The sequence below is a fragment of the Rhopilema esculentum genome, chromosome 3, assembly GCF_057945365.1.
Source record: "Rhopilema esculentum isolate cy_ngs chromosome 3, ASM5794536v1, whole genome shotgun sequence".
Classification (NCBI taxonomy): Eukaryota; Metazoa; Cnidaria; class Scyphozoa; order Rhizostomeae; family Rhizostomatidae; genus Rhopilema; species Rhopilema esculentum.
The window spans coordinates 3,485,159-3,508,837 of record NC_142817.1 but is presented as its reverse complement, the minus strand read 5'-3'; the positions used below and the strand labels follow the sequence as shown (position 1 = coordinate 3,508,837).

Here is a 23,679-nt window from a genome sequence, read left to right as displayed (position 1 = left end):
AGAATATTAATGACCAAAGATGATTTAAACTCAAAAAGTTGGATTATCATTGAAAAAGCCATGTAAGTAGATTAATTAAAAAAAATCTATTGAAAAGGTGAATCTTAAGAGCTGAAAAACTTCCTCATTAAAATAAACTTAATGTATTTCAGAGTCCTTAAGTCCTTAAGAGCTTTGCATTTTGTCTCTAACCGCTCTGACATCGTCTAAAGGATATAACAATCCCCTCAAACCGAGGCAGCCAAAACATGCTGCCTTTGATGCCTCGAGTTGGCCATTTGTTAAAATTTTCACAATTCAGTTCAACACTATAAGGGACGAAGGGTGACGTTTCTTGTCGAAATTACTCTTTTCTGATAAATTACCACACGCTTCAGAATTTTTGGTTTGCGAAATGATTTACCAGTGACAGAAAGTTTTTTTGCTAGATTTTTCAAGTAAAGGAACAAGAGAAAACGAGTAGATTTTCAAATAAAGGACAGGAGTAAGGATAGGAAAGGCAATAGATATGAAGGACCAGACATAGGGTTTTTCCTGGAAACAAAGCTTAACAGTAGAAAATACGATGTGGATGTTGGAATCTGTGTACAAAAAGACGATTTATCTGATTTGGTGAACAAAAAAATCAGTTCTATTTTATTACCACTCTAAAAACAGACACAGCTCACGAGACTGAAGGACACTGGTCGGTCAAAAAAGCTAATATGGCTCGCTTAGACACCAACCATAGTTTTTAAGCATTCAGACAAAAATATTTTTTCTTTTAAATTAAACTTTTGTCATGCCCGGACTTTTTAATGTTAATGAAACGTACCTTCAAGGTTTTGTCGTCACCAGCGCTCACTATTTTCCAATTATCAGCCTGAAGGCATCTATTGAAAAAAAGGAATTCTTATAATATAAACTTAGCATGCAACTTAAGATTAAAATATCATAAATAATAAATGTGCCAAGATATTGATAAAAAATACTGGTAAAAAGTAGGAAGCAGTTCCTTGCAGCTGCTAAACAATTTAAGAACAAAGAAAGATTAAAAACTTTGAATAAAATCATTGAAAACAAAGGAGTATTGACTGCAACTCCTTATCTTGCCTTGATTTCATAGTTTTTTCAAGCAGCTTTTGAGGGTTCACCAAATAGTGGAGATGTTTTTTAAGACTGGATGGGTCGCTTGAAACTTACCAATTATTCCCTAAGCACTTCTCTGGACATAGTCTACTGAACCACAGAATAGCTGAACGCTGTTATTTCTAGTTTTCAAGAAATTAGAGATAACTTGCAGCCTAGCGAATATTGGATATATTTTTTCATTATATGAAAAACTTCCGTTGTTGCATGAATTAGGCGCACATCGGAAAAAAGCGTTTTAGAGAAGGGGGCGTCTACAAAAAGTGTCCACTTCCTCGGGGCCTATACGAAGAACTATGTTTGTAAGAATACGATATTTAAAGATTTGGCTTTGAAAGAAAAAGACTTAAGAAGGTTGGTTTGTAAGAAAGATTTTCAAAAGATATTAAAATTTCCCAGTAAAGGTGCCTGTTTGAGATTTACACAAATCTTTTTTCAAGCAGCCGTTTCAAAATAGGCTTAGAATCAAATAAAATTGGATGTAAGGTAATGTAGAGGTTCAAACACACAAAACAATATATTTATGTTATTATCTGGTTTATTTGCTATCTGGTTGATACTTAATATGCATAAAATATCGCAATAAACTCTGGGAAGACAAGAAAAATTCAATCATATTTAAGACATTGAATTGAGGTAGAGCTTTTTTTAGCTAAATAATCAGATAATTATCGGAAGCTTTAAACATTTGGCGGTAAGTTCAGATTGATTTTTTGCCAAATTAAAAAAAAGGATCAAAGATAACCGGCAAATTTTCGAAATGAACGAAGTAAAAAAGAAATAGGGTCCGATAAAGCCGAAACTGAGCGTGATGCTTGAGCAAAAAAGAAATATTATTGGACCTGTTCAGCTTCAGGAAAACTGTCGTCTGTTTTCACCTGGGCCCACTTCAGGCATGGGCCTAATGCCGCAGCGCTATTAGCACCTACCTTTATCCGGCCCAGTTTGGGAAAACGCAATAAAACAGGGGCACTTGAAGCACAAAAGGCATGCCCAACACAATAATAAGATACTGCTCGATGCCTTATCACATCTATCACATTCTCACATTCTTGATAAATGGAATATATGTAGATAATTCGGTCTTGTTATCTACGCCCTAGTTCATACGTCGAACTTGTGTCAATTTTGTTTAAATCTACGAGAAATCTTCGATAAATCTATCGTCTGTATCCATGTGTCTCTTTTAACTTCTGCATCGTCTGTATCCATGTGTCTCTTTTAACTTAAACTTAACTCAAGTTTATTATGCTCTAAATCAGGAGCGGGCAATCTTTTTAGAGACTGGGCTGAATCCTTCAAACCTTTTCTTCAAGCGGGTCAAAGTTAAAAAGAAAAATGAATAGGATAGTTGTGATAAAATGGAAATAATAATAATGAAATTTGCAGATAAGACTGTCACAATCATAAGTGCAAAAGAGAAAAATGTAAAAAACAACCAAAATTAAAAAGGATGTGACTCAGGGTTTGGAGAAATCACCCTAGGAAGGAAATACAGAATTATCCACTAATCAACGTTTAGCATTGGCCTGTTCATTCACTTTAGATCATTCACTTTAACATTGCTCAGATCATTCACTAGGTTGCTCAGATCATTCTTGCAACAACTGATCTCAGTTGCTAGGTTGCTCAGATCATTCACTTTAATATACGTAAACAACAATTTATCCAATAAAGGCCCCTCGACACACTAGCAACTGAGACATGACAAAATAGGGACAACGGCGATCCCTGCCCAACAACTATGAGTGCGCCCAGTAAGATTCGTTCTGCTTGCATTTCTTAACTTTCACCCAGTCCCTCACAGACTGCTGTCCTGTCTTTACGCCGGATTAATTCATGACAACGGAAAGCGAGAAAATCTTTCCATGATTCCGATAAATGAATCGATATCTTTCATGCATTATTTGCGACCCCTCGGAACATAGTCCTTGCTAAAGCAGATTGTTGAAGCAAAATATTGATTCTGTCTGCGCGCTTCGAAGGGTATACCATTTGGCTTACACACCAAGTCAATATCCTGTACAAGTGTGTTGATTTTGTTATTTTAATATTTCTGGTAGTATACGATTTATCAAAAGCAACGCACAAAACACTCCTTAGATATTGTCGGTGTGATCCACTGATCTCAAAAAAGACTGGATCGAGCTTCTCCAGCCCAGCGTTGATTCCATATTGCAGCGCCCATCTTGAGACCTCGCCGTGTTGTATGAGTCTAGAGTGCAATCATGTTGGTTTCAGTTCAACTTGCTTTTTCATAGCAAAACTCAAAGTAACCGTTGAAACAAAAACTTCCATCATTCGCAAGTGACGTTAAACATTTTTGCCGTGGTATTATGCTTATGTAATGGAGAATCCAATGTTCAATAATTTTCCTAGGCTTGTTGTTTCTTAGAATATTTAAGAATTTAATGATTAATGCACAATGTAAAGCGCAGCACGGTGTGTGCACCATTTTAACAAATGGTAGCCCAAAGCTTTGGGCGCAAGAGGTCTCAAGATGGAGAGATTAGATCGCTTCCTCGTGCTGATGTAGGAGGACAACAGGTTGTTCGATTCGGTCGTTTTTTGGGATCAATGGTGTGATCACTTAAAGCTCCTTTGTAGCCAACAAATCGATAAATAACTCTACAGCATTGCGCATATTCTTGCACAATGGTTACAGGTAAAACGAAAAGAAGAGCGTGACAAGAGGCCATGATGAATAGCACAGGGTAAGTTATGTTTTTAAAGGGGCAGGGCCGCCAGGAGAGGGGGGGGAAGGGGCAAATTTCCCCATGGCTTCGAGTTCTAGTGGGCCTCATAAAGTAATGTATTCCACTATAAGAGAATTTATTAATCAATTTAGCAAAAGTATGCCTAAAAATAGTAAAATATTTAAAACAGATGCAAAAAGTTACTATATTCTGAAATGCATTTTAAGCTTTGCATCTGAAGGGCGTTGTCGCCAGAATTTTCAGCTTGCTACGCTCGCAGGGAGCCACGTCTTTTTCGGTTTTACTCCAGCGCCTCACAAATCTCTCAACGGTCCTAAGCGTAGGTCTCACTTTGCTTGGTCAAGCCTTATTACAAGAGTGTTTTTTGCATTTCTCTAACCCACCCAGCCTTAGTTTGTTTCCTCACATGAAAACTTGCTTATCTCAGTAAACCCCTAACAGTTTTAATCTCTTTTTTTCTAGCATCATAAAAATTTTCTTTAAAAGGAAAACTTTCTTCAGATCGTTACGACTATGCCAGCTGTGATCGCAAGGATCGGTAGAGCTGATCTAAGTTCAACTTACGACTCTTACGACTCTTCTTGTGAATAAAAAGATTAATGGGAAAATGGGTCATTGTCGTCGCCGATCCATTATTATTGCTTAAAAAGTAGTCACTTGGATGCAATTAACCAATCATAGGAAAGTCATTTAGCGAATTTTTTGCTAGCTATTGTTTTCTTGTCCGGATATTTATCGTTCTCCGACAGTTATCAACTTACCCTCAATCAACTGGACCAAATCTTCTTTGAACGTTTTGGAAGATGGAAGAAGGGATCGGAGTCACGTTCCCGAGTTATACGGTTTTATAAAGCCTGGAACCTGGAACCAGGCTTTATAATGCTGTGCGATGTAAGCTGCTGCCGAACCAAAACATTCAGTATCTAGATACATTGACTTGTGCAGGGCCACAGAAACATCTACTGTTCAAGCAAAAATAATGGTTGGCCAAGCTGATGATAATAATCTTATGGCAAATAATATTGAAAAGATGTACCAAGGTTCATTGGCATTGTAAAATACCTGGCCAAGTTTCTCTCTAGATTATCCAAGGTATGCGAACCTCTTAGAAATTTGACCCACACAGTGCGCCATGGATATGGGTAAAAAAATCATGACAAGTCTTTCGCTGACATATAAAAAGCGATTTGCGAGGCACCAGTTCTAAAGTATTTTAACCATAGGGCAGCGAACGAAGGTGAGGCTGATGCGTCATCGAAGGAGCTTGGTTTTGTGCTCATACAAGAGGAACGTCCAGTCTCCAATGCAAGCAGAGCCCCCACCCTTGCAGAGCAAACTTACAGCCAAATAAAGAAGGAACTGCTCGCACAAGTTTTTGAAGTGGAACATTACCATACCTATGCATATGGCAAAGAGATTACACTTTGGACAGATCACAAATCACTTGTCTCAATCGTCAGCAAGCCACTTGCCTCTGCTCCTAAGAGACTACAAAGGTTGCTACTAAGATGGAAAAAAGAATGTTAAAATCTGCTATAAACCTGGCAAAGAAATTGTTCAAGCAGATGCACTCTCTCGTGAAAATTTGCCGACAAGTGAGAGACAAAAGTCCGAAACTGAAGAAGAAGTCGAAACTATTTATATGACACCTTCCCATCTCTGAGCCACAGCTGAAAGATATCCAACGAGCAAATCAAATGTGACAGCACTCTGCAATCAAATGAAGGAAATAATTTTGTATGGATGGCCAGAAAGCAAAGAGACTCTCCCTCAATGTATACACCCAAACTTCTCAATTAGAGACGAGCTAGCAACGCAAGATGACGTAATATTTAAGTTCAGAGAGCAGTTGTTCCAGAAACACTACGCCAAGAGATCCCGGAGAAACTGCATGTAGCACACACAGGATAACAAGGGTCCCAGATGGGCCAGAGAAGCAGTCTATTGGCCTGGCATGAACATGAATCTTATCGGCTTCATTTGGATTTAAATGTGAAATCTGAGCACATTCCAAAACAACCAACCAGTGAGAAACCCCAAGCCACCTCCTCCTGGCAAATAATTGCTGTTGTCATTGTCACAATCAACAACACAAACTTCCTCTGTACTGTGGATTGCTTTTCCAGCTACTTTGAGACAGATCGTCTATTTTAAAAAACGGCTGTAGGAAACTAAGACGAAGCTCAAGAGACACTTCTCTACTCATGGTATACCAGATACATTTTTTAATGACAAGGTACCTTTCTCCTCTAGAGAACTTCAGGATTTTGACAAGGAATACGAATTCACCACCGAGCTAAGTCTGTCAGAGTTTGCGCAGTAATGGCAAGGCAGAGAATGCGGTCAAAACAGCAAAGATGTTAATGAAAAAAGCATCTGAATCTGGCATTGACTTCTATCTTGTGCTGCTTGAATGGAGGGAAACAGGCCGTCCTATTCTTCGTTGTTATCTACTGGATACTTTTACAATGGGAACCAGTCTTAAGATTCTTTCTGACACAAATATTTGGACAAACACTCCGGTATAATTAATCGTCAACCCACATTTTAATAGTTTCCCTGATAAATCAAAATCTCTGCTGCTATCAAAAGCAATTTTTTCTATTGTTTTTAAGGTATCAGTTAAGGGTTGGGGGGGGGGGGGTTGGTTTAGGTCGCTTATGAGTATCACCGATGCCTCCATAAATTTTAACAGAGGTTCAATATGAACCTAACCAAAAGAAGCTCTTTTTCAATTTTAACAGAGGTTCAATGTGAACCTAACCAAATAAAGCTCTTTTTAAACTTAATATGTACCATATCAGATGTTTAGATGCTAGGTTTTAGAAGACCAGTTGTTGTTTGAGTTTTTATTGAATGTATTTTCAAAGAAGACCTTAGAGAAATCAAACGGTGTTACCTGACGACTCTGGTATGACCTTCTGAACGTATCCAGTCGATCGTTCCTATGCACTGTGAACAAAATGCAAAAAGAATGTCAATTGTTTATTCAATAAATTTTTATTAGAAGTACACAGATGATGCAATATAGTCTTTAATTTTACGTAAATCAATATTTCATTAAAATTCAGTAAATTCGCTGGTTTTCAAATCCCCATTCCTTATCTCTAAAAGAAACTCTCCATCAGTGCTGGTGTCACAAACAAAGAGTCGTCTATTTAGAAAATAGGCATCCATACGAACTCAAGATGAATCATGGATACATCTTTTTCATAAATGAAATGAAAGTAAAGATCTTTTAGCTAACTAATATGAAGACGGGCATTGTGACAAACATAAAGAAGGGGGAACAAAACTTCGCATTTGTTGGTTGGATCGGTAAAAATTGCCTTCTTCTACCTCTCTACTACCCGAAATTTTAATTACATCAAAAGTTAGCTGTATTCATTTTTGACCACAAATACAAAATCCGACAATTATACTGCTTTTTCTGTCCCTACTGCTTCAACGACCTCTACTCCCCGAAAAGTTCCATTTTCTAAATTCAAATAAAACTGCGATAGTTTCGGTAAGAAAATAAAAGATCGAAGAAGACGGGCGTTTTTAATAAAGATGAGTTATAGGCAGGCGGAGCTGACAAATTTAGAGAGAGGTCACAAAAACGCAGAAGATGCGACATGTGGTACCATGTTGATACATTATAGATCATATTTTTAAGGCTTTGTGGTGGGCACCTTGCCTCCTGGATAAAGTGACCACTAGACCACTCGCTATATTTGACTTTAGTCCACCCGTTACTTAAAGACTTTAAACAGCCGTACCAGGAAGTGTTGCATTCTTATACCAGGGTGTAAGCGTTGTTTATGTGGTCCTGGCAAGGCAGTCTCTTAGAAAAGTGTTCATAGGCTAAGTGGGTAACAGGAGATCGCCCCTAATCTAAAGAGAATTTACTCCACGGGGACGGGGGGTGATACATAGCAAATTGAATTCAAGGGCGTGGTTTATTTTTTGGTACCTACTAAAGGTTCAGAATTAACTTTAAAGATCTGATTTTAATTTCTTTCATTGGTATAATAGCCTATTAAAAAAACAAGCGTAATAGTTTGCTACAACAGTGTAGGTGACGCTTTCCAAAAAAACCCTTTTCGAGGTCCACCCTTAAACGGGCGTAAATCCGTACTTTAAGTAGGATAGACAACCAAAGCATTTTCACATAGCCGGGTGCACACTAGCGATTTTTATACGCACACTAGCGTATTTTTCGTAAAAAGCATGTAGTTTTTACCGTTTCTCAATGTTATAATTTTTTGGATAACTTGAAATGCGTATGTTTAATGTTGTTCTTGTGTCTTCGTTGACATTTTTAAGACTACATTCTATAAATTAAATTTAAATACAATCGATTCTATAAACAAACTGGGAGCCGGATGTATCTACTTTTCGTCGCATGCAAAAAAACGGCTACAATGCGTAGGCATATTGAAATATGCAGCAATAACGTGGTGATGTATACAAAGTTGATAATATAATTTGGCTGTCAAGTACTGATATGAATGAACTAACTGACGAAAACCGTTTGGTGCTCAATGGCGATAAAAGCAAACTTATAACATTTAAAGCCAATCGATCCAATTTTAAGGAATCTAAAATTCAAATAAATGGTTCTACTATAATAGAATGTAAGAATATTAAACTTTTGGGAGTAACACTAGACCATCAACTTAGATTAGAAGAACATATTAAAGTTTTTTGTAAAGAAGCTGGGAAAAAGGTAAACGCTCTAGCCAGGATTGCTTCGTATATGGACAAATCTAAGCGAATTCTTTTAATGAAAACGTTCATACTATCATATTTTAATTATTGTTCTCTTATTTGGATGTTTTGCAGTAGGAAAAGTAACAACCGGATAAACCGGATTTATAAAAGAGCAATGAGAATAGCTCATGATGATTATGAATCAACTTTTGAACAACAACTTAACAACAAATCAAGAATAAAACAATATCTTCTCATAAGAAAAATTTGCAATATCTTGCGATAGAAATTTACAAAACATTTAACGGATTGAATCCACCTTTTATGGATGAAATATTTTCCATAAATGAATGCCCATATTACTTAAGAAACCCCCAATTCAAAGCAGCGGAGCCACATTACAAAATATATGGATTAAATACCGTATCATACAGATGTAGCCAAATATGGAACTCAGTTCCAAATAAGATAAAGTACTCCCCTACTTTACAAATATTCAAGAAAAAAACCTCAGAATTTACATCGTTTAATTGTACTTGTAATCTTAACAAGGAATACGTTAGCAACATCGATTATATTTGATTTATATTATATTTAGCGTTGGTAATTTAAATTAGTTGGTTTTAATTAGCTTGAGTATGCATAGCTAGAAATTGTACCAACTTTAAATAAAGAAAGAAAAACAAAGGTTATTGACGAGGTTAACAGCACTGCGACTATTTGCAAAAGGAAGAAGGCTATGTAAGCAAAAAGACACTGAAAGAAATTTTCTGTTGTATGAAAGCGAACGAACTGATGTGGAAGACATAAAATTGAAATCTAGGCTAATTGACATGACACTAAACACACAACACTACAATACACTTAGCGCTCATTGAAACTACAAGAAACAATCGCGATAAATGTAGGACTGCAAAAATTTGCAAGTGCATATGTACTCTCGCTCGTAAGCTTCACAGAAGAATGAAGCTTCAAATTATTGATAACAAATTTCATAAAACAATCTTGGAATCAAGTGTTCAGAGTGACTGGTTAACGTTATATATGTAATTGGTTCCCATAATGGTTACCAGTGCGATATTACAAAAAGAGGGCACATTTTTTTTGTCAGTGATGTTAGAGAGAGGCCTAAGAAAAATCCTATAGCAAAGACTTATAAAGAGAAGGGGGAAGGGGGGGGGGTTGTAGCGGGAAAGAGAGTTATAACCGGTTATAACCCCCTCGCCCCCTTTCCAGGTGTCCACCACTGCTGAAAAGCGAGAAGAGGATGAGTCATGGGACAGAGTTCGTGAGTTTGGCAATGGGTTTTGGAAAAGGCTGGGCACTGGAAGTGAATCTAGTATCAAAATGTGCACTTCTACTCACAGTGGGCACCAATGCAAAACATTTCAGAGTGGGCATAGGCGCAATATTTCCCACAGCGAATTCAAACGCAATATCTGCTATGGATTTTCCTTAGCCTCTTTGTGGCTTCGAATACGAAATATGTGATTATTAACTTTACTGAAAACTGTCAAAAATTGTCAAATCAAACAAACTAGTTGAAGGACATTAAAAAAATGCGGTAACTAAGATCTCATTAACAAGATATCAAACGCTAGCTCAATCTTTAGTGCATATAATTTATACAATTCGAATCTCTTCATTTACCTCCTGAGAAGAGTACCTCAACATAAATGCTAACAATATCAAGTTTTTAATTTATTCATTTGATGAAAGAACTTGAATTGTGAGTATAAATTAACTTTAATGCGTTCATATCTAGCGAACAATCTTTTTCATCAACTAATCAATTGAAAGGCTGGAAATCTGAGCACCTTATGATTACGTTATTTTGCCAAAAAAATTCTCCTTTTTCTGATTCCAAGACAGATGGGACAATACTGAAGAGCCTTTATCAGCTGCTTAAAAATTGTAGTGTTATCAAAATGTACAAGCAGTGGCCAATAAAGAATTATTTTGAAACTTCTTCCGAAAGTTGGTGCAGGTTTTGTTCGTAGCATTGCTCCACTGCAAAGAAGCATGGAAAAGCAGAAATATACCTTACTAAAACACATTTTGTACGAAATTCCTCAGAAATTCCATCATCGGGCAATGAGCAAAGGCACAAGATAACGAAAATAGCCAATGAACTAATTAAACGAGCTTATCGTTTGATCACTACCCAATGTTTGATCATTATCCAACAAGGAAGAGAAATACTTTAGAATGCATGTTTATTGTGGTTGTGTAAACCTTTCCAGTACTTCAAGGACCATCCCAAGATATTGTGCAAACCAGGGGTATCAAGGTGCCATTTGCCAAAAAGAAGGTAAGCCATCCTTAATTGCCAACAACATCAAAATGTTCGCCGACTAAGCACACCTTTTGGGGTTTTGAAACTGAATCTTTTTCAATGGGGGTGTCAAACGCCCGAACACCCCCCTATAGCTTCCTCCCAGTTCAGGGGCTTTATTGACTTTGATTCAAGTCGATTGACATTTAACCTAACTAAAAAACTCACTGAGCAACATTTAACGATCCCTTGAATCTTTTGTGACGTTGTGATTGCAATTGTGGTAAGTTATTAAATTTTGATACTCTAAATATTAGTTAAAGGCACTATGTCCCGTCAGTCGACCGTCCAGAGTTAGGCACTGTGTACCGTCAGCCGATTGGATACACAACAATAGGCATATTGTGTAGTCCTTCCAATGGGAATTTAAATTGCCATCAAAATGCGTCGGGACGTAGTGCCTTTGAGACAACACTAAGCATCGAATGATCAAAATTGCAAGACTTCATAGTCAAATCTGTAACTAGTTCTCCATGAAAAGTTCTCGGTTGCCAATACAGTTAACATCTTTAATGAATTTTCATGGACAATTGCACTAAATAACCGTTTACCGGATACTTTCATGAAGGTTGGATGTAGCTGAATCCGGACAAGAAAAGATTGATTCGGGCAAATGTTCAAGGCCTCAAGAATAGCTCCGCCAATGCTTGTTTCGTCTATTTTCCCCTTGCTGGAAACTACATAATAATCTCTTGAAATTATGTATATACAGTTGTCTTTTTTCTTATTAAATAATGTTTTCTTGGAAGGTATTCCAGAAAGATTCGGCATGTACTGCCAAAGGTTTGAAATTGACTTCTGTCCGATGTATGATAATCCATTTTTTGCCACCCGGCTTTTCATGGAGCATACACAAAGTAATGGTCGTATTCCTTTGTCACCACATGCTTCGTAAGGACCATACGGTGATATTCTATCAAAGCTGAGCATCTTTAAATAGTTTTCAGTAACGCCAGGTCTAATGTTTGATTGCGTTTCCACATGAAATGTATCCTCTTTATGATCGACGCCTTCGCCAGCAGCAACAACGAAATCAAAGCTAGTTATAAGTGTTTCCCCCGAGTTTCTCTCGTGGACGTTTTCGAAGCGGATTGGCACTAAATGATGACATTTCCGCGCGACAGGAATGTTATCCTCGGCGTCAAAGCTTGTTTCTAAGATTGAATCTCTGTGTTGGCGCCACTGACGATCAATCTCTGCATTCAGGTAGCCCACGCCAAATTCTAGGACCGCCATTTGGGTGCTATCATTACTAACAACATTATCCCAGCCCTCGCAAACGCAAAAATTTGGCAGTTTAAGAGGCAAATCATTGCACGTTCTCCCCGGAGGAATCTCTCCGAATATTCCCCGATTTTCCGACCACTTTAGGTTTGCCGCCAATTCTGCAATCCATCGAAACCCAGCATTCAAATCCAACATGGTAACTAAACGGTTTTGGTTTCCCCTTAGGGTGTCCATAATCTCTTCACCGAGTATATCCTTCACTCCATCGGGTATCAGCATAAACAAGGAAGGGTGATACATTTCATATCGTCCCTCGAGGATCTTTCTTACATACGATGTGTATGTATTACCATGATCAGCTAAGAACACAGTTATAGTCTTATCCGATTGCAACATTTCCTGGACGTGAGAAACAAGCCCCAAATTCAGGGTTTGCGTCCTAATGCCACGAGAGTCGTGAGCCACGTTGAGAGCAGTGTAGCTGATAGTGGCGCCACGTGCGTACTTGTGCCACATCTCAGCGTAACGTAACCAGAAATCGTGCTGGAACTGACCATTGAAGCAAATTTGATTGCCTTCCGTTTTACCGAAAGGGTTTTCAAGTCCAAGGCTTTTTAAGATATTACAGCTTGCGACAGAAAGGCCTGCAATTGAATAAAAAACATTTGAAGTCACCGTAATGGTATATAAGAGCATTGGAAAATAAATATTATGATTACAGTTCTTATGATTATCATCGTAATCAATCAATCAATCAATCAATAATCATCGTAATCAATCATCGTCATCAGGGAGCAACAACCACAAACAGCATCCAGCAACAACAACCATCAACAACAAAACCAAAAATAACTATTGATCTCGAAAAAAGATTTTTCCAGCCTAGCGTTGATTCCACATTGTAGCTTGTGACTAGAGAGAAGTTTGTTTTAGTTTAACTTGCTTTTCATGGCAAAATTCAAAATAACCATTAAAACAATAATTTTTAGCATTAGTAAGTGCCTTTGAAAAAATGCTTTCCGTGGTAATTAGTTAATACGAGGGAGATTCCACTATTCACTAAATTTCCATTCCATTTTTTCTTTTTTTCCTTTTCTATATTTTTCAGATAACTAAATGGATAGTGAGAGACTTGTAGCAAGTCCAGGGTCATGTACGCGATCAATAACGCATTTTCCTCCCGGTATGCTAGACGGAGTAATCATATGTTGAAATTTTCAGCCAGCTTATCGAGATCTCACTCAGCTAATCCGTTCTCTGACATTCAATTAATATTAGATTCCTTGTCTTCGACTAAACATGAAACAAAAGCATCTAGGAGAAGGTCACTTGATATTTAAAACAATGAACGCAAACATATAAATAGATAGAAATTGCAGATATGAAGAAAAAACAGATCTACAAAAGAAAAACTTAAAGTGCCTATGCAGCGAAATTTACCATTACAATATTTTAAAGGAAATCTTTAGAACTCTTCACCCTTGTTCTTACACAAAGAACAGAATTCAGATTAGTTAAATGGTTCTTTTTTTATTGAGTGTCAAAGTATGCATATTTTGCAGTTGCGTTGCGAAATTTTATTTCCCGCTGTGACGTCACGGTGATGAGTCGAGGCGAAACTATTTAGTCAGGCCTGTTAAATCACTTACTAGGTCGAATTGTGCAAATTGTGATACTAGCATGAAACTTTGAAATAAGGGGCAGATTAATACGCTGAAAAAAGGATATGGATCCCAACTGAAAATTGCCCCCTTCAGCTATTGTTAGCTGGGGTACTTTGCTGCATAGACACTTAATCTTGTATTTGAAGTCCTTTCATGTAAGAAACTTTATTCGATACTGGACATTGAAAACAATGCACAAGGGCCGAAAAGGAAAAGACAAGTAAGGCATATAAGACATCTTTACCTTTTATAAGGAATCTAGCTCAAGGCCTAGTTCCTAAAGTTCCTTTTATGGACCTCTTTTGATCACTTTGTAGTTTGAGAAGATTCACCTGCACATTCAGTGCAATCAAAGACCGAGATACAACATTTTGTTTGGAGGGGGCCAGCCCTGATAAATAGGTGTAAAAACAGCCATATTTCACAAAACAAAAGTAATTTACTTATACCAGCTACGTTTTTGGGGGGGGGGGGGGGGTGGCAAAGCCCCAGGCCCGCCTGGTATCTCGGTTTTTGAGTGCAATTAATGCCAGTTTGACTAAACTGATTGCACTGGTCTCCTAAAGCCCTGCACACACTATAAACTAGCCCGAGTTCGGCCCAGGTTAATCGTACAACTCGGCCTGGTCCAAGTTATTGCAGTGTCGACAGAAGCCTGGGCAAGGCCTCAATTTAAATTTTCTACAGCCTATGCGCAAAATAGAGCAATGATGTGCCATATTTTGTTGTTTTTAACAAATAATGCAAGGAGAACGCTTTACCGCAAAAAATCAGGCATAACACCGTTATGAAAAATCTCCAAGTCCATTTTAGTCCATATTGTAAGGTGAAAGATATGTTACCCATACTGCTCTTGTGCCAAAACAAAAGATGGTCGGCACTAGATCATAGTCAGCTAACGTACATGACGTCATACATCTTTGAAACCGAGGACTAAGTGCAATGGCGGAACTCGCCTGTGGTTTGCTGTGGCATTAACAGGGCTCATGTATCCCTACAGAACAGTTAAGTGTTTTAGGCAAATGCAGGAAAATGACCGCAGGAGATCATTCTGTAGTTTGTTTAATCTACAGGGACGTGTATGTCAGATTTTCTGCTTACTTCGTTCGGGGAATTTTCTTCTAAAGCTGGAGTTTAGCTTTTTTCAAGGGTTTCAATTCATAGCACACACAAAAATGAGAAACACGGAAAAAGTGTCTATTCTACTCTAAAGCTTTAAAAAGGCCCTGTTTTGAAGCACTTTCTTACATTTGAATCTAAAGAAATCGTTTTAGTGCGTGTGCAGCTAAAAAAACTCTCTCTTACGTTTTCGCCTGAGTCAGAGTAACTGCCATTGATAATTATGTATGAAGCCGTTGCTAAAATTTCAGATAACTAGTTTTGCCGCATAAGAACATTATCAAGCATTTAAAAGAGAGTTCCCCCGACAAAATTTGCTGTAATCAAGCCTAAAGCTCCTTTTAAAAGCATTGCGTCAGTCTTCATTTTCCATAGTTTAGTGTTCAGAACATTGACTGAGCGGAGGTATTGGCAGTTGACATAGGAATTGAATTTCATGCCGCTTGCAATAAAGTCTTTCATCAAATGGTTGGAATGCGATGAGGTCATACTACCACTTATGCACCAGGTTGCCATAGTTTGTATGACGTCATGTACGTTAGCTGACTATGATCTACTGCCAAAACAAAAGATTGGGGACCGGCACAGGTTTATTTATGTCCACATTAATTTGGCCCGGACCGAGCCTGACCTAGCCTGGGCTAGTGTTCGTAGTGTAAACCACTCAGCAGTAGTGTCAGCAGTGATAAAAGTTTTAAAATCTTCATTTTTTACGGATTTTTCTTTAATATAGTCTAATCTTTTTAAATCTTTCGGCTTCTACGTATAGGTTCCTTATAAAGCGCTTATAAAATCGTGCACAAAGAGAAAAACGATCTTGAATCTTGTGTCTACTCTAATTGTTTGACATGAATCTTGGATCCTAAATACTCATGAAAAAATATGAAGTAGAAAGGAGCAGTTTGAGAATCTCGAAGTTAGAGAAAAGTTTCTTATTATCACTTCCATTATCTTTGTTATCACCCAACGGTCTTACCAAAATGATAACTAGGGAGAGCTGTCAGGTTTCAAAAGTTGATGACCAAAAGACGGATCAGGCTACAAATCCATGGTAATTTCAACGCCAGGACAGTAGAGCATATAACGTTTTGGTGGTCTACATTTTGATAAACAAGCCTAGGCTTCCATGCTTCAATGGTCCTTACCGTACTTCCTCGAATAACCCCCCGGGGTTTATTTTTGGATAGGTGCTTATTCGAATGGGCGGGGGAGTTATTCAAGAATGGGGGCTTAATTCACAATAAATACTTTCGAGTGGGGGCATTTTCGAGGGAGGGACATATTCGAAGGAAGGTGCTCATTCGAAGACTAAGTTATCTCAAAGTGACAATATTTTTAGCGTGATCATCCGAAATCATCCGATGCGAATGAAAACGTACAAAACGTACTTCCACATCAATCAAAAAAGAGACGTCAACAACTTACAGAATGGAGTTCAACAAGAGTCAAAATACAATCCTTTTCTAAAGAACCAGATAATTCTCGGGGAAGCGGGGGTACCTTAATAGATTTTGAGGTACGGGGACGTTTCATTATTTAGCGATACTTTCTTTAGGTTTTGAGAATTTTAAATGTACCGAAAAAAAACAAAAAGCGGTTTTGCATATGGATCATGTACAGTAATAAATCAGTCATCGAAGTCTTCTACATCGATTCAGTCATACATAGATCATCTCCAAGAAAGCATTCTGGTGATTTTATATGACGTCATACGATTTTTATCTCTAGCTCACCCCCCGAAATCAATAGAAACCGGCACCCCTTCTGAACATTTTCTCTATGCCCATAGGTATCACCATGAAAAGTTTAGTGCTTTGTTCCATTCTGTCACGATTTAAGCGACTGGACTATAATGCTTATTCACTGGTCACGGGTGAATGTCTTTTCACACGTTCACGGATAATATAAATTTATTTCACGAATCCACGCATCGAAAATACGCCGATCACGCCAAAATACCTGGTACACCCACCAACGGTATCATTTTTTCAAAAATGTGAGGAATTAAGGGTACCATTTAAAGAAACATACAGAATTATGGGCATAATTTGGGCAAAACATTGCAAAATTATAAGGAGGAAAATTTAGCCTTAATAAAATGAATATCCAGTTAGAAATGGGCTATTCCATTTGATATCTGTACATGGGGATGGAAGTAAAATTCCAGGGGGGTCTGGCACGAAGGATATTTCAGGGGGTATCAGACAAATGTATGTTTTTCCAGGGGGTTGAAAGAAAAAAATATATGAAGTTTTTCAAGGGGTATTAAAAATGTACGATGTTTTCTCAAATGGGTTAAGGAAATTCATTAAAAAGAATGACATGGATTTTCCGGGGGTTGAAAGAATCAAAATCAGAGTGGTCATGATCTTCAAATTCATTTCCCGGGGGATATATGATTAACAGAAATCTTACTTCCATCCCCCTGTATGGAGTAAAAATGGAATAGCCCAATGAGAGTATGGAATATTTGTGATATTGAGATTTTGGGAAAAGGGCATACAAAATTAGCTTCATGATTTTGTTGTGTTTTGAAAAATCCTTTTTGCCTTGCGGAATTATGGGTATAGTTTTCATCATGTTTGCAGAATTATGGGTCACATTTTTTCGAACATTGCGGGATTATTGGTCCAACTTTTGAACCAAAATAGCATCTCCCCGTCCAAAACTAGACTCAGTCCCCCCTCCCGAGCGTGCTCTAAATTTTTGATAATCTGTGTTCTTAATGTTGTATTCATCTCTACATTAATCTTGCTGATTAAAATAGTTTAATAGCTTCATTAGCTGATAAAATCTGAACTGTTCTGTTAACTCACGAGAATATTTTCAAAAACACTCTTCAGATTTTTCAGATTCTTCCAATTTAGTTTGCTTATTTTTGGAAAACCAAGCCTCGATGTTCTCAAAGAGTACACGCTTTTTTTTTTATAAGGAACCGTTTATAAGGAACCTACATGTAGAAGGTCAAAAAACTTAAGGAACTTTTACTACTAAAGGCCAAATCCCTAAGGAACTTTTTAATTTTGAATATATTTATATTTCCGCACAATTTACAATTAGGAAGCCGGTTCCATTGATTTTCAGTAAAACCGGCCATGCTCATGGGGCCAAGATACAACATGAGAAATTTCCGTTTTAACTCACCTCACATGCAGCTGTGCTTTGTTGTGAATTCACACTTTAGGTGTTTTAGTTTTAGTCAAATAGGTTAGTCACAACAAAATAGAATTCTTATTCTGTGTGTGTGGCTGAGTATTACAGTAGTTGCAATATGGGAGATAAGAAAAAGCAGTCAACGTTGTTCAAGTTCGGTTTTTCTAAAAAGATACCTCATCGAAATGAGTTACAAGAAGTCCCTGGTCGTTCGTTTGTTGAGGATGATGATGTAAGTTTGTATCGTTGTGACACATGCAACAAGCATTTCAAAAGTAAGTCTGGCCTTACGATGCACGTGTCTTGGTGCACTTCGAAAAAAGACAGTGAGAGAGAAAAAGAACAACCAACTAAAAAAATCGATGAAATTCCATTGATCTTGGAAAGTAGCGCCGAGGCTGTTGAGCCACAAAAAGAACCAACTGCTATTGATGTGGATGAGAACATCGAAGAAACTGTAGAGGAATGTCAAGAGATAGAGAAAAGTGCTAGAGCGTCAGAAGCAGGAGAAAGCAGTCAGCACCATCGAGAGAAGAAGAACAGACTATCTTATGACACCGAATTTAAGCTAAAAGTTATCGAGGAAGCAAAGAAAAACCAAAAGAATGACGTTGCATTCAAATACAACATCTCTAAATCGATGGTATCGACCTGGGTTAAAAATGAGAAGAAAATTACTGATGCAGCCGCCGATAGCCACAGGAAAATGATGAAAAAGATCAGACCCAGCACAAGGCATAAGCAAGTCTTCGTGATGCTTCACGAAAAGTTCCTACAAGCAAGATCAAAGGGGATGCGAATATCTTTTGCATGGCTGTACGCAAATGCTAGGAAGATTAACCCCGAATTCGACCAAAGTGCCCAATCAGATATTAAAGCTATCCCGAAATCTGCAGTCTTCAACTTTATCAGGAAGTACAAAATCAAGTTGAGGAGAATTCAGCGTAAGAAAAGGGCTGAGAAAACGAGCTTCTTGCCAGGCATGATTGGTTGGCACACAACTTTGCGCGAAGGCTTGATCAAGACAGGAAACGCAAAGCCTTCCTATGACAGCAAATGGGGGAGATTCCGACCATCTAAACGCTTCAACGTTGATCAAGTTCCTATGCCGTTTGCGGTCGATTGTAAAACAACATACGAAAAACACTTTCCGCGCGGAGAACAAAGAAACCATCGAACCTGGGTCAGGTAAACCGCTTTCTGCTTTTTGTTTAAACTCTTTCCAGACTGGGCCTTTTAAAAAATTAATTTGGAAATATTATAAAAATTGGGGGGCTGCTCATTTGTCCACTCCTTCTAAAATTGCTATCTTTAATTCTTTTTCAGCACACCGGGACCGGGACTTGATAAGCGGCAGTGCACGTTACAAATCTGCTTTGCAGCCGAAGGACCGCCAGTCAAAATTGCAATTATTTTCCGTGGAACAGGGAAAAGAATCAGCCAGGATGAAATACAGGCATACCACAAAGACGTGGATGTTTACTGGCAGACAAACGCCTGGGCAGACATCAATTTCAGCATCGACTGGGTGAAGAGAACTCTGAAACCAGCTGTCCAAAATTCTTCCGAAACAGGTGAAAATGAAGAATTCGTTCTTTTCTGCGACAACTTAAGTGCGCAAACTAATGATCTGTTTCTGAGTGAGGTCAGAAAATTAAATGGTGTTGTTTGGTTCGGTTTGGCCGGTGCGACAGACATCTGGCAACCTGTAGATTGTGGCTTTGGAAACATGCTGAAGTCTTTGGTTCGAACCCTCCAAGATGAGTGGCTGCAAAGTGACGAAAATATAGATCTTTGGCTTGGGAACAGTGTTGAAAAACTGGATGTCAAGAAGCGAAGAATTCTAATTACACACTGGGTTGGTGAGGCATACAATAGGCTTTCCAGTGAGAGCTATGCCTCATCACGGTACAGATGCTTTGAAAAGACAGGCTGCTTAATAACGGCTGATGGGTCGGAGGACAAGAAAATTCAGCCTGAAGGTCTGATTGGGTACTCAATACCACCACCATTGCCTGTGACTGGCCCCGAAAATCCACTGTCTGTACAAATACCAGAGGCCTCAGCAGCCTGTGAGGAAGATGTAAGTGATGAAGAAGATGAAGGGGATGAAGAACTTGAGCCTGACGAGCTTGAGCATGAAAGAGTAGACCATGTAAAAGATCGTGTCTACGAACATGAGTTGATTAATAAAAAAATACGCGCATTCTACGACGAATGGCACACTGGACAAGTGAAGTGGTTCAACACCAAGCTGGGAGAGTTTAGAGTTCTTTTCGAAGACGGTACTGAAGACTACATTGTGTCAGACGACATCAATGGAGTGGATATGCAACTTCTTTAATGACTATTATTATTAATTTTATATTATATGAAGCTTCTTTGTGTTTTAACTTGTTATCTTTTCTTAAGTTTATAGCAAAACGCTGAATTTGATTGTTTTTCTTGCGTCTGTACTAATTATTGTCCACTAAATGCCAACTTAAAATTAAGGAACTATTAAGGAACTTTTAGAACTACAAAGTGGTCAAAACAGGTCTCAAAATAAGGAATTTAAAGAACTAGGCCCGAGCTAGGTTCCTTATAAAAAAAAAAGCGTGTATATTATTAATAAAAAAAAAGGGGTAACGTAAAATTGCATACTTGCATCTCACTTACCAGTATTGTCAATGAATGAATCTTTAACTTTTCTCCAAAATCCCTTCCACGTCTTGGGCAGACCAAGCTCCATTCGCAAACCCCAGATGCCCGACCAACATAGATCGTCCTGGTACATCGTGACGTAACCAGCATCTTTGAATTGCTTATAGAGAACATCGATGCCGATGGGGGCTCTCTCTCGTTGATAATTCGTAATGTTGTTTGGAAAAACCGATCCAGAAAATAAGGCGTGTGCGTTTTCTGCGCTGTGACCGTGTAACGATTGGAAAGAGATGAAGTCAAGTACTTCACCACCAGAGTCTTTATCGGAATTTATTCTTTTAAACTCGTCTATCAGTTTGGGAAGCGAGCGATAAAAATGGGATCGAGATACCGAATCTAACAAAACGATATTCATATTAATCGCTGGGCGCTTCAGATGCTTTTGGGTAATAGGGGTGAACCACGTAAACAACTGTTGAGGGGAATCAACCGTCCCGTTGTGAGGAACACAAGAGATAAACAGAAAGTTTAACCCGCTCTCAGCAGTGGTGTGAAGAATTTTCAATAATCCTTTCTCAAGCCTCTTTCTACTTGAAAAGGCACCTCTAATCCTGATTTTTCCAGTCCCTAAATCCACGCCATGAACTTCAATCGATTTGCACATCGTTGGAAAAATGCAAGATATCCCCCCACTTCGTTTGAATTTGCAAAACTCAACAGTCTGTGAGTTTTTGCATTTAAGTAAGCTCGGGTCAAAAGGATATTGCTTTTCAGCAAAAACACAAGCCTCTGACGAAGGCCTATGTGGCTTGCAAGAAACTTTCTGTTGGCTTCCATGCCGCAAGTATTTATTATTCAACTGATATACGGGGCAGTCGTCGTTTGAAACCAACTCTGTGAATTTATATCCAACTTCCGCTCGGTCCAATTGTTTACCTACCGTTGAGATTGTTGTATGCGAGGGAGACTCATTATTTGAATCATCTATATCGTTCACAATTACTGGAGAGAACGAATTTTCACCGCTGTTGGTCTTCACTGAAGCTCGATCACTAGACAGTTTTGAATCCTTCGCTTTACCACATGGCACACCACACGGTTTGTCACCAAACATCACATCAAAGCCGTCAACTCCTCCGTTCATAGGTGATTCTAGATATCTTTTCCCCAATCTTTGACTCTTGCTTCGTTTATCATAAATGTTAATCGTTATAATTACGTTCAGCACAAGGAATATGGCGATTCCCAGGACGATGAAGACCGGCATAAACCGATGCAATCTTCTCATGGCGCTCGTGGCAAAGAAAAGAATTCCAAAGCTCATTTAGGTTCACAAGTATATCATGGAGGGCGGTCTTTTGTTTTGGTCTAGAATAAACAGCCTCCTGGTGGCTTACGACACTTCTACAACTGATTCATAGCAGATCTCCCATATCTAACTGTAGCCAGATATCGCAAACAACTAACAGTTTGTCTCCAACACTTTTCCCCGTCAGAAAAACCTGAGCTGCGTTCCGTGATTGAATGTTTCTATTTTGCTCGGTTGATGTTTATTCAGCTCCAAGGAGGGGAAGAGATACAAGCTGATGCTGATGATTTTTCACAAAGAAGAAACGCCAGGGGGTCATTGTCACCACAGGGAGTTTTCAGTGCATACATATTGGCTAAAGTAAAGAACCTCGGATGCAAAGTTTTTTGTGATAAGTGGGCCACTCAAATTTCGCTAACAGGGTAAAAATGTAATACGTAGCACATTTACCCCTGGTTTAAAACTCAATCCTCCTCAACTAATATGTTAAAACAATCGATCTGCAGGGGGGGGGACTTGGAAGGATAAGTCCCCCAGTTCTCGGCAGGCTAGATAGAACTTGCCTTGTTTCTTTTCATTGGAGGACTTGCAAATAAGAATAAGAATAAATCGACGTTTTCCAAGATGACGGTTTCAAATCTGAAGTCCATTTTTTAAAAAGGTCTGTAGATTGCGAGATGCAAGATCGATCACGTCAACCCGGAACAGAGAATTGCTAGGTTTAACAATTTCGACAGAAATTGCTACTTTAAATGATTGTTTGGCAACGTTACCTATCTAAGGGTGCATGCTCACAATTTCGTACAAAATACGGGAGTTGATGATGATGTTGATGGAGCGTACTACACAACTGACGACTGTTATGGTTATGATGATGATGTTTATGAGCATGTTGATAATAATCAACATTACGCTGATGCTGTTGATTGATGATGGTACGAAATTCATAATTGGAGGAGGGGAGGGGGTGGCGGAGAGGTTGCCTATAACCAAGGGGCAAACCAAAGAAATCGAGAGAAATCTCAAAAGGCTTTGGTGGAAATCCTACTGTCATATCTAATTCCTAGAAATCCTTTTGTCTTGGTAGAAATCTTGTACGTTATTTCCACCGGCGAAATGCGCCATGCATATTACTTTACTTGCCATGCAGTGCTGTGTTAAAATGAAAGCCAAGCTCAACTATTGGGAGCCTCCTCCCCCCCCCCCCCGCCACTCCCCACTTCCGAAGGCCCCAAGGAAGGAGCTGTCAAAAAAGATAATCATATATTAGAGTACCGAAGTGATGACGTCATAAAAATCTATTTTTAGAATTTCTGAATTTTGATCCCGGAACCTAAAAGAGCATCATGAAATAGCTCGTAATATGCAAAATCAGTTAAAGGCATCACGAATTGGCTTAGATGTGGCCACATAAGGACAAGCTCTTGCCTCATCAAACCTCTGTTATTTGGTCTTGGTTCATAACTTTATGAACCAGGCCAGAATAACAGTACCCTGGGTACCAGACTCACTATATATAAAATAAAATAGAACATTATTTTATATAGTGAGTCTGGTACCCAGGGTAGAATAACAGTGATCCGTGTGCAAACTTGAAATCTCTCATTGGCCATATCTCGCCCAGTTTGGAACATATCCAACTAATTTTGCACAATAAATAAGAGGTATTTTTATGCCGTTCTTTCAGAT

At 38.5% G+C, this 23,679-nt stretch overlaps 3 protein-coding genes across 3 annotated transcripts in view; 1 reads left to right on the top strand and 2 right to left on the bottom strand.

Moving 5' to 3' along the window:
- Nucleotides 1–23,679, bottom strand: part of LOC135692378 (uncharacterized) — a 56,420-nt gene that overhangs the window by 2,050 nt on the left and 30,691 nt on the right. The window contains exons 14-15 of the mRNA XM_065210463.2: nt 6,745–6,797; nt 815–872 (exon numbers count right to left, since the gene is read on the bottom strand). Coding sequence (XP_065066535.2) covers nt 815–872; nt 6,745–6,797 — 111 coding nt within the window. The remainder of the gene's footprint in view (nt 1–814; nt 873–6,744; nt 6,798–23,679) is intronic.
- LOC135692376 (uncharacterized) lies at nt 9,517–23,164 on the bottom strand. The gene is made up of 2 exons (XM_065210462.2): nt 20,697–23,164; nt 9,517–12,746 (listed from the first exon to the last, which is right to left on the bottom strand). Exons 1-2 carry the CDS (start codon nt 22,003–22,005, stop codon nt 11,305–11,307), a joined length of 2,751 nt encoding a protein of 916 aa, XP_065066534.2. The 5' UTR covers nt 22,006–23,164; the 3' UTR covers nt 9,517–11,304.
- On the top strand, nt 17,789–20,469 carry LOC135682874 (uncharacterized). Its single transcript, XM_065197954.2, has 2 exons — nt 17,789–19,226; nt 19,365–20,469. Exons 1-2 carry the CDS (start codon nt 18,157–18,159, stop codon nt 20,380–20,382), a joined length of 2,088 nt encoding a protein of 695 aa, XP_065054026.2. The 5' UTR covers nt 17,789–18,156; the 3' UTR covers nt 20,383–20,469.

Bases quoted from the DNA above. Each gene is read 5' to 3' on its own strand.
- LOC135682874 (XM_065197954.2), top strand. From the start codon at position 18,157: ATGGGAGATAAGAAAAAGCAGTCAACGTTGTTCAAGTTCGGTTTTTCT. The intron at 19,227-19,364 runs GTAAACCGCTTT...ATTCTTTTTCAG, and splicing joins AACCATCGAACCTGGGTCAG to CACACCGGGACCGGGACTTG.
- LOC135692376 (XM_065210462.2), bottom strand. From the start codon at position 22,005: ATGAGCTTTGGAATTCTTTTCTTTGCCACGAGCGCCATGAGAAGATTG. The intron at 12,747-20,696 runs GTAAGTGAGATG...ATTCAATTGCAG, and splicing joins TTCATTCATTGACAATACTG to GCCTTTCTGTCGCAAGCTGT.